General features: G+C 39.3%; 2 protein-coding genes across 3 annotated transcripts; both read right to left on the bottom strand.

The window, feature by feature from the left end:
• Positions 1-47: 47 nt before the first annotated feature.
• Positions 48-4298, bottom strand: LOC135638816 (uric acid degradation bifunctional protein TTL-like). Of its 2 annotated transcripts, none has more exons than XM_065152262.1 (6): positions 4056-4298; positions 3887-3960; positions 3739-3796; positions 3540-3641; positions 1992-2151; positions 48-606 (listed from the first exon to the last, which is right to left on the bottom strand). In XM_065152262.1, the coding sequence occupies exons 1-6, from the start codon at positions 4281-4283 to the stop codon at positions 218-220; spliced, it is 1011 nt and encodes a 336-aa protein (XP_065008334.1). In that variant the 5' UTR covers positions 4284-4298; the 3' UTR covers positions 48-217. The 2 variants fall into 2 exon arrangements, with proteins under 2 accessions (XP_065008334.1, XP_065008333.1); XM_065152261.1 differs by having other exon boundaries at positions 48-681.
• A 3110-nt stretch (positions 4299-7408) lies between these two features.
• On the bottom strand, positions 7409-8908 carry LOC103984896 (AT-hook motif nuclear-localized protein 23-like). Its single transcript, XM_009402471.3, has one exon. The coding sequence runs from the start codon at positions 8638-8640 to the stop codon at positions 7768-7770; it is 873 nt and encodes a 290-aa protein (XP_009400746.2). The 5' UTR covers positions 8641-8908; the 3' UTR covers positions 7409-7767.
• Between the last annotated feature and the right edge of the window lie 2950 nt (positions 8909-11858).

The following is an 11858-nucleotide window of genomic DNA, read 5'->3' on the forward strand; positions in this document are numbered from 1 at the left end:
GTCAAAGAGCACACTAGAAGGCTCAGGCACTGTCACACAAGCGGCTGTTGAACGAGATACAGATAAGCATGATCAATAATATTTGTCCAAACACCAAGATAAGAATTTTAGACCTGTTTGAATTGTATACAATCCTGGCATACACACTTCCGATACGACAAAGTAACATTGATAGGTTTCCTTGAAATGTATCTGTTACCCAACTAGAGTACCATATCTAGCTCCCCCTGTATGTGGTGAATGAAAAGGGTGAATGCAGCAGAGGAACATGAAAGTGTTCTGCTATCTGGTTTTCTCTGACCTGAAACACCAAGCTGACATAAGGAAAGAAGCCAGAGGGTGCATATTTACCGGTGTCGAAACTTATCCGGTAAAAGCCAGGAGTTATATGGTCAACGATGCCCATCAGAGGGCCGCTGCGTCCATCGGTATTTGTTGTCGAAGAGCCTATCAACATCCAGTCGGTGGATTCTCTGTTTGTAAATGATGGGTGCTGCTGAGTTCCTTTCCACATTTCAAGGTGAACCTCCATGCCGGAAGCTGGAGAGCCACGGGCAACATCCAGGACATGGGTTGTGATGGGAGGACGAGTGCGGTGGCTATTACCTGAAATTTCAGTGGTTTTACTGGAAGGTACCTTAGGAATAGCCATAATATGTGCTCCAATGATTCCTAAACGATCTTTTAAGATTCAAAACATGAGTTGTCAGGATGAAGCATGAGTTAAATGCAAAGTTAACAGAACTGGAATCTTTGAAGTTATACTAGCTAGATTAATTTGACTTGCCGGAGTTAACAGAATGTAAATGCAGCAAAGTTAAACACACTCTTTATGCAGCATCACCACTGTCTCTGGTTAAACATTGTCATCATAAAGAAAAAAGTGGCACATATGTTTTCAAAAAAGATGTTTCACAGACCAAATGAAAATGTGGAATCAACTAAGGGACTCTTGTGATATTCCATGATTGACTAAATTGAAATAGCTCAAGGTAAACAGTAACCTAAACTTATATGATATATCTATCTAACATGAGTGAAAAAGTCGAACTAGGCAGTAAGATAAGATTGAATATGTTCATTCCAGTGAATAAACTTTGGACCACATGCAGCAGGGACTACCACTTACAGACCAATGGTTTATGATGAATCTAGAGGTCTTGAGAAACTGCAAACCAAAGAAAATAATTAACCAAAGAAAATAATTCATACAGACCACTTAACCATCCTCCGGATGCAATTAGCAAGTTCCCAAAAGAGAAACCATGCTGAGAAAGATGTCCATCCTTCTTTCCTCTGGACTAGATTACTCCTAATGGTTTCAAGCAACATGAGAGTTTCTTCAGTAAATTTTACATCTACCCAACCACTAATCTATAAGAATATAAAGGATATGTGCAAATGGGCATAACAGTGTGCAAGTGATCTATCCATCTTAACCACACTCAGGCAAAACTAATACATGTCCTTATCTCTAATCACTGGATTCCACAATATGAAGAATCTAAGATCCAATTTCCATATATATAATCAAATGTAGTATGATTGCACCCATAGAACATACTTTAAAAAGACACAAAACATAGTGTAAAAAGCCTATTTTAAACTCAATTTTCTACAGTCTATGCATTATCTCGGTTTTTCGTTTCCTTAAGCAGGATCTATCACTCAACTAACGAACAAGAACAACCGCAGACATTTGCAGATGAACAAAGTAATACATTTTAAGAATGAATTTCCATGTCTTCATCTGACCAAACATTGTTTTTGTAACAACATATACAGAGTTGCCCAACCTCAATTGACAGCTTTGTTTCTCATATCTAAACTATTGATTTTCAACAGCAATTATTTATTCTCAAATAACTCCTATATACATTCAGTTATACAAGTAAAAGTGAGAACAAAATGATCAATTGTGTGACAAAGATAACTGGAAAAAATATATATTGTCCTTGTTTAAAACATCAGGAAAATGAAGAGGTTACTACCTTCTGGTTTAGTTGGTGAACTAACAGGAAGACGAGTTGTGACTGGAATGTTTGATCCAGCATCAGAATTAAAAAGCCTAGCAAGACGCAATTCAGTTATCTTCATCTCCTCTTGTGCTGCTATTTCAAGTTCGACAATGGGCCTATTCAGGTAGCGTTTCTATAGCAAGGTAAAATCAGTAGGTTAACAATAGATACACTCAGAAATTGTCAAAGAAGAGAATGCAACATCAGCTGCACCTAAATTGATAATAAATTCAGAAATCAAATATAATTAGTGTCGACATGCTCATGTCATATTAAGGTTATTCACATCAATAGTGACCCATTTCTGAAATGGGGACAAATTTAAATTACATAACATCACAATATAAGTAGCCTAAACTACCAAGGATTTGAAGGACTCGATGCATAAGAGGAATGAACAACTGTACATGCCACAGTGGTTAACAGAGATCAACAACGAATAGATAATCATGTCAAATGAACTGAATGACAACCAATGCACAGAATATCAAGTAGACAAGCCACTTCTTCACAGGCAACCTACAAACAATTCCACCAGATTGAGATGCCTTTTCTTTCTCCTAAAGCAACCGCATGAGGAACATTTTCATATAAAGTTTTGGAAACATTTGCAAAGAGTGAAATTTAGCTAATTCAAAGTTGATAAAATATGGAGAAGTTGCATCATATGCAGAAGAGAGAAGCACAAATTAGCAAACGAGTTAATATTTTCTGACCAGGTACAGAGAAAATGATAAGAGCATAAGAATCAGTTCCTTATAATTAAAAAAACATATTTTAACCAAAAAAGTTTCTTTAGCATCTAGGACCCTCAAAGAGCTTCCATTATGTGGACGTCTACAGTTATCAACATAGGTTTTGAGGCAATGCCATAGGAGGAAAATGAAAGCTTGGATTTGTCCAACAAAGAGTTCTTGACTCTTCTATGAAAATTTGTTCCAAGAGTGTTTCATACCATCCATCTTTATTTCTTCTCTAGATCCTTGAAACCATCCTTATCGATTGCCAAAACATTCAAGAACACTATATCAAATTAACACTTCTAAACAAGTGACTTGGCATCTTTCCGATTTCCGATATATCAATAGATGTAGAAATACAACGTCAACCTACTTTCTTGTTATTGATCCCCTTTTTTCTTACTCTTTCTACAGATTAGGGCTTAAGGGTGTCACTCTTTGGGTATTAAAAAGACAAAAAAAGAATCTCCAAAGCATAAAGAACTTCAATTTTTCAGATGTCTTTGGATGCAGCTACATTCGGGATAAAGATCCATCCTTGCATGCGCATACATAACCACAGGAACACACAGCACAGGATAAAAGAGCCTCTTGGTAGAGGTAGTAGACAAAACATTGATGAGTAGTTCTATGTGGTGGTAAGACCTAACAATATTCCAATGAAAAGATAGTTTAAGTAGCAATAGTATCTTCCATCTTACCATCATTAAAACTGTTATTTGTTGAGAGTAATTGGAAAGCATGATTCAGAAAAACGGTAGTTTGTTCAGAAAAATGAAACCTTTAATTCAGAAAGGATCTCCGGCGTGCCCCTCCCAGATGCGCATATGAGGAACACGAACCCAAACTTCTCCCTGTACCGAGAATTCCATTCCATCAATTCCTACCATTTGAAAAACCAAAGAAGAAGTTAACAACTACTCGACGTAATTATAAGAAGATATTTCAGTAAAACAATTAATGACACATCGGAGAATCACCTGCAAGGCGGAATCGTTAGCAGTAGCCATCGCTGCGGATTGCTCTTCCTTACACCACCTAATCCAATTACCGATCCGACAACTGAATTAGCGGAGAAGGAGAGGCCAAAATTTTAGACAGGGAAGGAAGAAGAGAGATGAGACGAACTGGGAGACCGAAGGAGAGGTGGTTCCGATCGCCGGGTGAGCCGCGAAAGCCTCGAGCCATCCGACGACGTCGACCTACAAGATTCATTAGAAAACAAGAGGGAGATGGAATCACAACAGGCTAGTGAGAAGAACGGGAAGAGGAACTAGGAATAGGGCAAAGGGGAGACCTTGTTGAGCCAGATGTCGCGGGCGGATCGGAGGGCGTGGTCGAGGTCGGTGAAGGGGGAGGCCGAGACCATCTCCTTGGCGAACCTTTTGCTGCCGCAGCAGCGCAGCACGTCCTCCTCCATGCACGAAAGAGCCGTCATCTTTCTCTTCTCCCGTCTCTTCCCCCACTCTCTCTTCTTTCCTCTTCTCTCTTCCTTCAAACACTGCCACTCCTCTTCTCTCGCCATGTGGACATGATGATGATAATTATTATTATTTTATTTTCTGATATTGTTAGGGTTTTTTCCTTTTTTTTCTTTGAGATTTTGTTGAAGCTTTAGTCTTTTATAAAAAATAAAAAATAGTTTCTTTATTTTTATTATTGTTTAAATCAAATAGAATATAATCGAAATTAAAATTAAAGATGACAAATTATTTTAGTTTAAGTGAATTTTTTTTTATTCGATTAATTAATTTGGATTAATCAATCTTAATTTTAAAAAAAAATTAATTTGATTGAGTTCAATATCATTTCAATCAGATTAATCAAATCAAATCAAATTTTAATATCATAATTTTATAAATATCGTGAGCTCAATTTCATAAATCTTATCGTGTCGATCGAATCGAACAAAGACCTTAATTTGATTCAATTGAATTGAACCGATTGATCGAATCGATTTGGCTCTTTTAAAATATATATATTCTTAAAATTATTTAAAATTATAAATTTTGAAATTTAACATTTAACGGTTCGATTGAAAATAACTTGAACACATGTAACATGTAATAAGTTTATAGGGAAAGTTATAAATAGTCTATTAAAGATTAGCTATCTCATCTCAATCCTTCATCTTATTTGATTAAATTTATTTTTTAAAAATATTAAAAAATATTCGAAACAACAAATGAAATGAAATTTATTTTTTAAAAATATATATTTATATATGCATGGAAATTTGTGGGGTAGAAATACAAAATGGGAAATGAAACTAAATCTCAAATGATATTTCTTTTGAGTAGACTTCTAACATGATATCAATCGGCGTAAAGAATGATCAGCCTCCAAGTAGTATATGTAATTTTCTTATCATGATTTCAACTGATTCTGAAGGATTAGTACGATTGATTGATTGAAAGCTAACATAGATGGCGAATAGGATGTGGGGTGGTTTTCTTCTTCTTCTTCTTTCTCTTTCTCTGGTTGCACAGGTAAGTAACCCTTTGGAAAGGCTTAGTCTCCTCTCTCTCTCTCTCTCTCTCTCTCTCTCTCTTCTTCTTCTTCTTCTTCTTCTTCTCTTGTTTAAATTACTTAAAGGCCATACAACCATCATAAGGCTTTATACGACAACACCAATATCCAGTTTGATCTTGGAATCTTTTAGATCTCACAGAAGCAATTTATGTCCATAAAACTCATGGAGAAATAGCACAAAAAATGATGTAAGAGAAGGAACGTTAGCAATTAGAAGTATATGGAAACAATCAGCTCAGAAAACCTGAGTGATCAACAATGAAGTCATTAAATCCAGTAATCAGAAATTATACTACGACAAGAACATTGATATCATCGCATCTGTAGCATCAAGATTCATGCCTATGAAGAACATTTATATCAGCCAACAACAAGCACAGATCGACATGCTCCATAAATCCATAATGTTCAGTAGAAGCAAAGAGTGTGAGGATTTTTATCAAAGTCATAATACAACTGTGACTTGGTTCTTTCACTCTCAGATTTCAGACTTCTAAACTACACATAAAGTTGCATTGTTAAGTATTAATTAACTACTAATCAAAAATTGAAAATGCACAGAAGATAATAAAAATTTAAATATCTATTTTTTTTTAATTGATGTAAATATTGATACTTAATTTTTCAGTCTACATTTGTGTATGTTTTTTTACATATTCATTTTGGTTAAAAATGATTTAAAATGGCTATGTAATAAAAATATTTAAATGCACAGAATGAATGACAAAGTATTTGTCATCATCATTCTGGAGTTTTGTATATAATGTAGGATTGGTTGGAGAACACAACACACCTATTCATAGACAAAAAAGAATAAAAAAGATCCAAGAAATAATCAAGGGATTAGGAAATTTACCTGACTAAATCTCAAATTTTCACTTGAGAAGTTACATGAAAGGATAAAACTTATCATCATATTTAAACAGTATTTCAATTATGAAGACACTAAATTCAGTGCAATTGTGTGCCACTACAACATCTTATGTTGATCCAACGAATCAACAATTGGACAAACTCCTTACATTATTCACTTGCAGTTTTCTCCTCCAGTAATCCTAAACTCCTAATTGAATGATGCAAAACGACACTCTACAATAGAAACATCATCCTAAAAAGATCTAATAAGTTACATATATGGAACTTCTTGAAGTTCTTGTGACCTAGTGATGTCATAAGTCACATATATGAGTATCTAATTTATCATTAACAGGCAATTTTTTTGTGTTAGCCATTCATATTGGATTATGGTACTCTATCTATATCTGAAGTTTCTCATTGAAAATAGTAAATGTTTATTAAGTGACCAAAAACACAATATGGTAAACCAGTTGTAAGCGTAAGCCTAATCATGATATTTTGGTAAGGCAGCATATACACATGAGAAATACCAAGGCTGACTCAAGAAGAATGCATCCAATTAAAAATGACCCAAGAATAGAAGATATAATACACATTTTTATACATAGTTGAGATTCAGATTACCTGAAAGGACAATTACATTATTTGTCTAAAACAAGAAGGTATATTAATGTTGAAGTGTGCAAAGGCTGCAAGAAGAGATATAAACAATCTGTGGTTCTATAATTTGGCATGCCAAGTTGACACACAACATTAGATAAATAATTAGATCATGCATGGAAGCAAGAGGATATTGCAAAGTGTTGGCAAACATTCCCATTCTCAATGTAGCACTGCCTTTAGTGCACAACTCAAAGGAATCTTTACATGTAAAAAAACCTTGCAAAGATTTCAGAGCAATCAACATCTTTTTCTATTGTTTTGAGATGCATCAGTGAAACAAAGAGGGTGGAGAAAGTAGGACTGGTTGTCTTTTTATTAAAGGCATGCAGCACAACTGGGATAACACACAGAAGAAACCCTATAGTTCTTTTCCATCTTTCCTAGCTTCCATGATCCTCAATGTTCACAGTAGAAAACTCCATTTCAGAATAATCTGCTTACAAGTGGAGGAAGAGTAGAGGTAACTCTTCTGGGAAATTAATCCAAGTTGAATGCGTCTCAATTAGATTTATCATATTGTAGTAGCAGTTGTACTGTGAGCACAAGATGAGGTGCAGAAGCTGATGCGCATGGAGTGGATGATACTGATGATGATGATGACAGTGAAATAGAAGTGTTTTTATAGGGCCTGTAGGTGGCCTCAAACCCACTCATAAAAAGGAGACTACTTCCATGAGCAACAACAAACAACAGTCTTTGGAAGGAGAGAGAGAGAGAGAGAGAGAGAGAGAGAGAGAGAGAGGAAGGGAGGATGAAGAGAAAGAGAATATACAGCAACGGATCATCAAACACAGATCAAGAAATGAAACAAGCTGAGTACTTGTACATGGAAATCCTCAAACATGCTTGCTAACCTTTGCTTTGCTGCAGCGGCCGGTCATGGATCAGCTCCACTTATCCCCGTCCTCCATTTCTAGTCCGTGCATTGGTGGGAATCACAGTTACACCATGGCATGTCAGAAAGGCGACCGCCCAGTTGCGCCGCCCGCCCAGCCGTGCCCATCCATCGGCAACTGGCAATTCGCCATGTTGAGCAGCGGCAGATTGAGAAAGGGCAAGCACGAGTGAGGGTCCGGGAAGGGGTTGCCGCTGCCCCCGCCGCTTCCTCCGCTCCCCCCGTCTCCTCCTGATCCTTGCATCTGTAGCGGTTCTTCCTCCTCTAGCGGGAGCCGCTCATATGCGACGTTGGTGAACGACGCGGCTATCACGATCACCGGCCCGGCCGCGTACAGCTCGCCCACGACGTTCCCGCCCACCACCTGCCCCTGGCCCCCGGCGAGGAAGATGGCGAGGCTGGTCGCTCCGGGTGGAGCCGGGGGCGGGAGGAAGGACCCCGACAGCGACAAGATCTCGAAGCGGCCTTGGAGGGTGATGACGCCGCCGGACGCGGAGGGCTGGCGGAGGGTGACGTTGGTGACAGTGCCACTGCCGCTGAAGACGCTGACCCCGCGCTGCCTGCGGCAGGCGTAGGCGGCGATGCAGTCGAAGACGTCGCACCCAGCGCCGACCTCGAGGATGTGCGCCTGCAGGGTGTTGGCACTCTCCCGGGTGATGATCACGGGGGGCTTGGGCTTGTTCTTGGAGCCCGCCGGGCGGCCCCGGGGACGCCGGGCCGCCATGTCTCCTGGCCCGCCGCCCTGCTTCGGCACCGACGGGGCGTCATGCTCTGCGGCTCCGCCGAATTGGTCATGCCCGCCCGTACCGCTCGTTCTCTTGTTGCTGTAGTTGTTGTTGTTGTTGCTCTCCTCGTCGTTGGAGTTGGCGTTGTGGTGGTGAGGGAGGTGGTGATGGACGTATCTGGAAGCGGTGCTCAGATCCAATCCAGCCATTACCTCATCCAACAAAAACCACTGTGTGAGAGATAAGCAAAAGAAAATACAAGAGCTGGTTTTTTCAGCTTAAAAAAGCGAAGAAAAGGTTTAAAACCATATTTTAAATATTTTTTTTTCATTTAATGGTCAAGAAAAGAAAAGGAAGGAAGAACAGGAGGAGAGCAGACGGAGATCAGTGGTGGAGGAAATATAGAAAACACGAGGATGGAACGCAGGGTAAGAAAGAGGCTTGCGAAGGGAGACAAGGAAGAGAGGGGGGTGGGAGAGGTTCCCTAGGGGTTGCAGCAATGCATAAAATATTGGAAAGAGGTAGAGAGAGAGAGAGAGAGAGAGAGAGAGATAGGTGCTTGATGGTGATGCATTTGGAGTCTACTGAGTTGTCTTAAACTAGGGTTAAGGAGTTGGTAACCCAGGGTTTAGGGAGGTTGACTTAGGGTTGGGTTTATTGGGGGGGCGGGGGGGTGCAAGTGGGAATGCTACTTACTACCATCAGGTGGGACCCACTTTTTTTTCTTTTATATATATATATATATAATTATAATTAGCCTATAAATTCAATAAAAAAGATTAAAAGGCTTTGCTACATCATATATATATATATATATATACTAAGCCAAAACATGCATGATTATCTACCTGGCGTTTCTTCTTTTTCCACCTTAGAGACATCTGACTTGACTTGAGGGTCCATATTGTTCATCTAATAGTTCTCCATATTGGATCACCAACAGCATTCAACTATACGGTCGAAGAACAAGCCAAGCCGTGCTGCATGCACCTACTTGCATTGAGTTGAATTATTGTTTTGTATTGTGTGAGAATATTGATATGACATGTCAACCCGAATACAGTCTAATTATTCTTATATTGATGATTATTTCGTTGATATGGATAATAACAAAACGATTAAATAATTAAAAATCAATTTGATTAGGAATCAACCTTGGATTTAGGTGAACCCAACCGGTGCTAAACCCGAACTCTTCGACCCAAACCCGCGAATTTAGGTGAACCGAACCGGTCCGGCTTGACGGGTTTTACGACGATCTACGCATCGGGATTGACAGAGAAGAGTGAGTGAGTCAAAAGTCAAACCCACCGAAGCACCCGCGTGGCTGTCGGCCGCGGGTCCCGCCGTCGCTGTCCGTGGGACCACCACCCCCTCCTCCTCCGCCTCCTTTGACACCCCGTAAAACCCGGGCAGGCCCACCTCTGTCGATTGAGAAGCCCCTCCGTCGCCCTAATGGACCAGTCTTCTTCTTCTCCTTGTTCTTCTTCTTTTGATTGGGTTGCGCCAGCTGATCATAAGATAGTATGGATGAGACCACCCACCTTTAAGTAAAGGGTTGAAGAAAGGGATTGAAGGCCGAGAACTGAAGCAAAGGAGACAGGTTTATCCCCTTGAGCTGCGCATGGGTTAAGCGTAGCTTGAGTCGGCGATGGATTAGCTAACGCTGCGGGTGGTGGTGGTGGCTCGAGATCTAAAGCGCATATGCTGCGTGCTGCTTTTGACCGGCTTCGGAGATGCCGTAGGGCTCGTTGGCTTCTTTTGGTGGAGGTTCCATGGAGGGTGACTTGCACTGCAGCTTGTCGCCTCCAGCTTTAACAAAGAGACTTAATATATGTTTTCGATACTGTTGGTGATCGGCCAATGTCGCTATGTGTTTGGACATTGTCAAGCAGATTAATCAAATCTTCGTCTGTTCCACTGAGTTCAGATTCCACAAAGCTGATGCCCAAGCTTGAAGCTGAGGACAGTGCTTAGCTTCATGGCATGTCACCTTTCTGAAGCTAAGCGACATATGGTTATTCCCAATCACAGATGGAATACATAGCTGCCCAGCCTCAATTCATCTCCCCACAACTCCATTAATAATGATTCTGTCAATCTATTCAAGGGGCTCTTTTCTATCACCTCAGTTAGCAAACGAACATAGCCCTGGGTTTCCTCAGTCAAACAATTGTAGAAGAGCCCTTGAGCTATTAAGTTAGACAATATGTCTATCTATACAGAAGTGACAGTTGAGAATGCAGTTTACTTGGAGTTGCTTTCCCCTATAAATAATCTATTTTTCATGTTCAACATCACAAAATATAATGCCTAAGCATTGAAAATATTCTACAATGTGATCATTGGATGATGAGAAGAACTTTCTTCTAGCTTTCAGGGACTGCCATGAATAGATAATGGAGCATTAACATGGAGGTTGGTACAAGATAGTCACCTCTGCATTCATTTTTTTTGGTGTTTCTTTGGCTGCTTTATGTGACAACATTATATAATAAGGGGAAAATTTTATGTGGAAGTAACCTGGTGACTGCTTTATTACTGTTTATCTAGATAAGAAAAGATCAGAAGCCTATGGCTTTGGACTGGACAAAAAAAAAAAAAAATCATCATGTCATACAATATATTAGTTAAGATTCTACATTATTGGCACAGATAAAGAAGGGTTGAATTATTTATGATGAACACTTGGATTGAAAATATTTTATCAACACTAGCTCAGATACACAAGTCAAGTTGGATACTTTATTGACACTGGTTACCAAAATCCGTCAGAAAAATGGTCACCAAAAAGTTCCATTTTGGAGGTTATCAACTGATCTCGATGGGTACGAGAGAGATTTCAAGAAATGGATATCCGGTTGAAGTTAAATGAGATGTTGTGTGGTTCAATTACGACTCATTGCACTTATTATATTCACTGAGAAAGTAGCTAAAGTGGCTTGACCTTTAAATAAAAATAAATATTGATATCCTTCTCGAGCAATAAATACTTAGATCCAACATCTGACAATGCCAAAATTTGATTTATAATCAATGATGTGGTAGACTTTATTCTACTCCTACGCTGTATTATTCTACTAAACATCAATGCTAAAGGCAAGTAATGGCTTCCATCTTCCTCGAGCATTTCATCAAATGGCATTGACCTTGTGTCGACTCAGTTCTCATGGCCTCAAAACTTCACAATGTTCAGACTTCCCACTGCTTGGAAGCCTCATTCTAGTGCAGTTAATACACTATTAAGAGCTTGGAAATTCCAGAGATTAAACATGTTTTCTTCCAAAAACTTGAATGATTGTAATAGTCACTGAAATCCTGATGAAGCATTGAAATCGAAGCTGAGAATATGTGTGTGTGTGTGTGTGTGTTCTCGAGCGGCTACAGATATGTTCTTCCCACTGCTGTCCATTAAAAGCAACCTTTC

The sequence above is a fragment of the Musa acuminata genome, chromosome BXJ3-5 (assembly GCF_036884655.1).
Source record: "Musa acuminata AAA Group cultivar baxijiao chromosome BXJ3-5, Cavendish_Baxijiao_AAA, whole genome shotgun sequence".
In the NCBI taxonomy this organism is placed as follows: domain Eukaryota; kingdom Viridiplantae; phylum Streptophyta; class Magnoliopsida; order Zingiberales; family Musaceae; genus Musa; species Musa acuminata.

Coding starts and splice junctions, on each gene's coding strand:
- LOC135638816 (XM_065152261.1), bottom strand. CDS start 4,283: ATGGCGAGAGAAGAGGAGTGGCAGTGTTTGAAGGAAGAGAGAAGAGGA. Junction 3,797..3,886: donor ACCTCTCCTTCGGTCTCCCA/GTTCGTCTCATC, acceptor TAATTGGATTAG/GTGGTGTAAGGAAGAGCAAT. Junction 2,152..3,539: donor AGATCCTTTCTGAATTAAAG/GTTTCATTTTTC, acceptor ACCTTGCTATAG/AAACGCTACCTGAATAGGCC.
- LOC103984896 (XM_009402471.3), bottom strand. CDS start 8,640: ATGGCTGGATTGGATCTGAGCACCGCTTCCAGATACGTCCATCACCAC.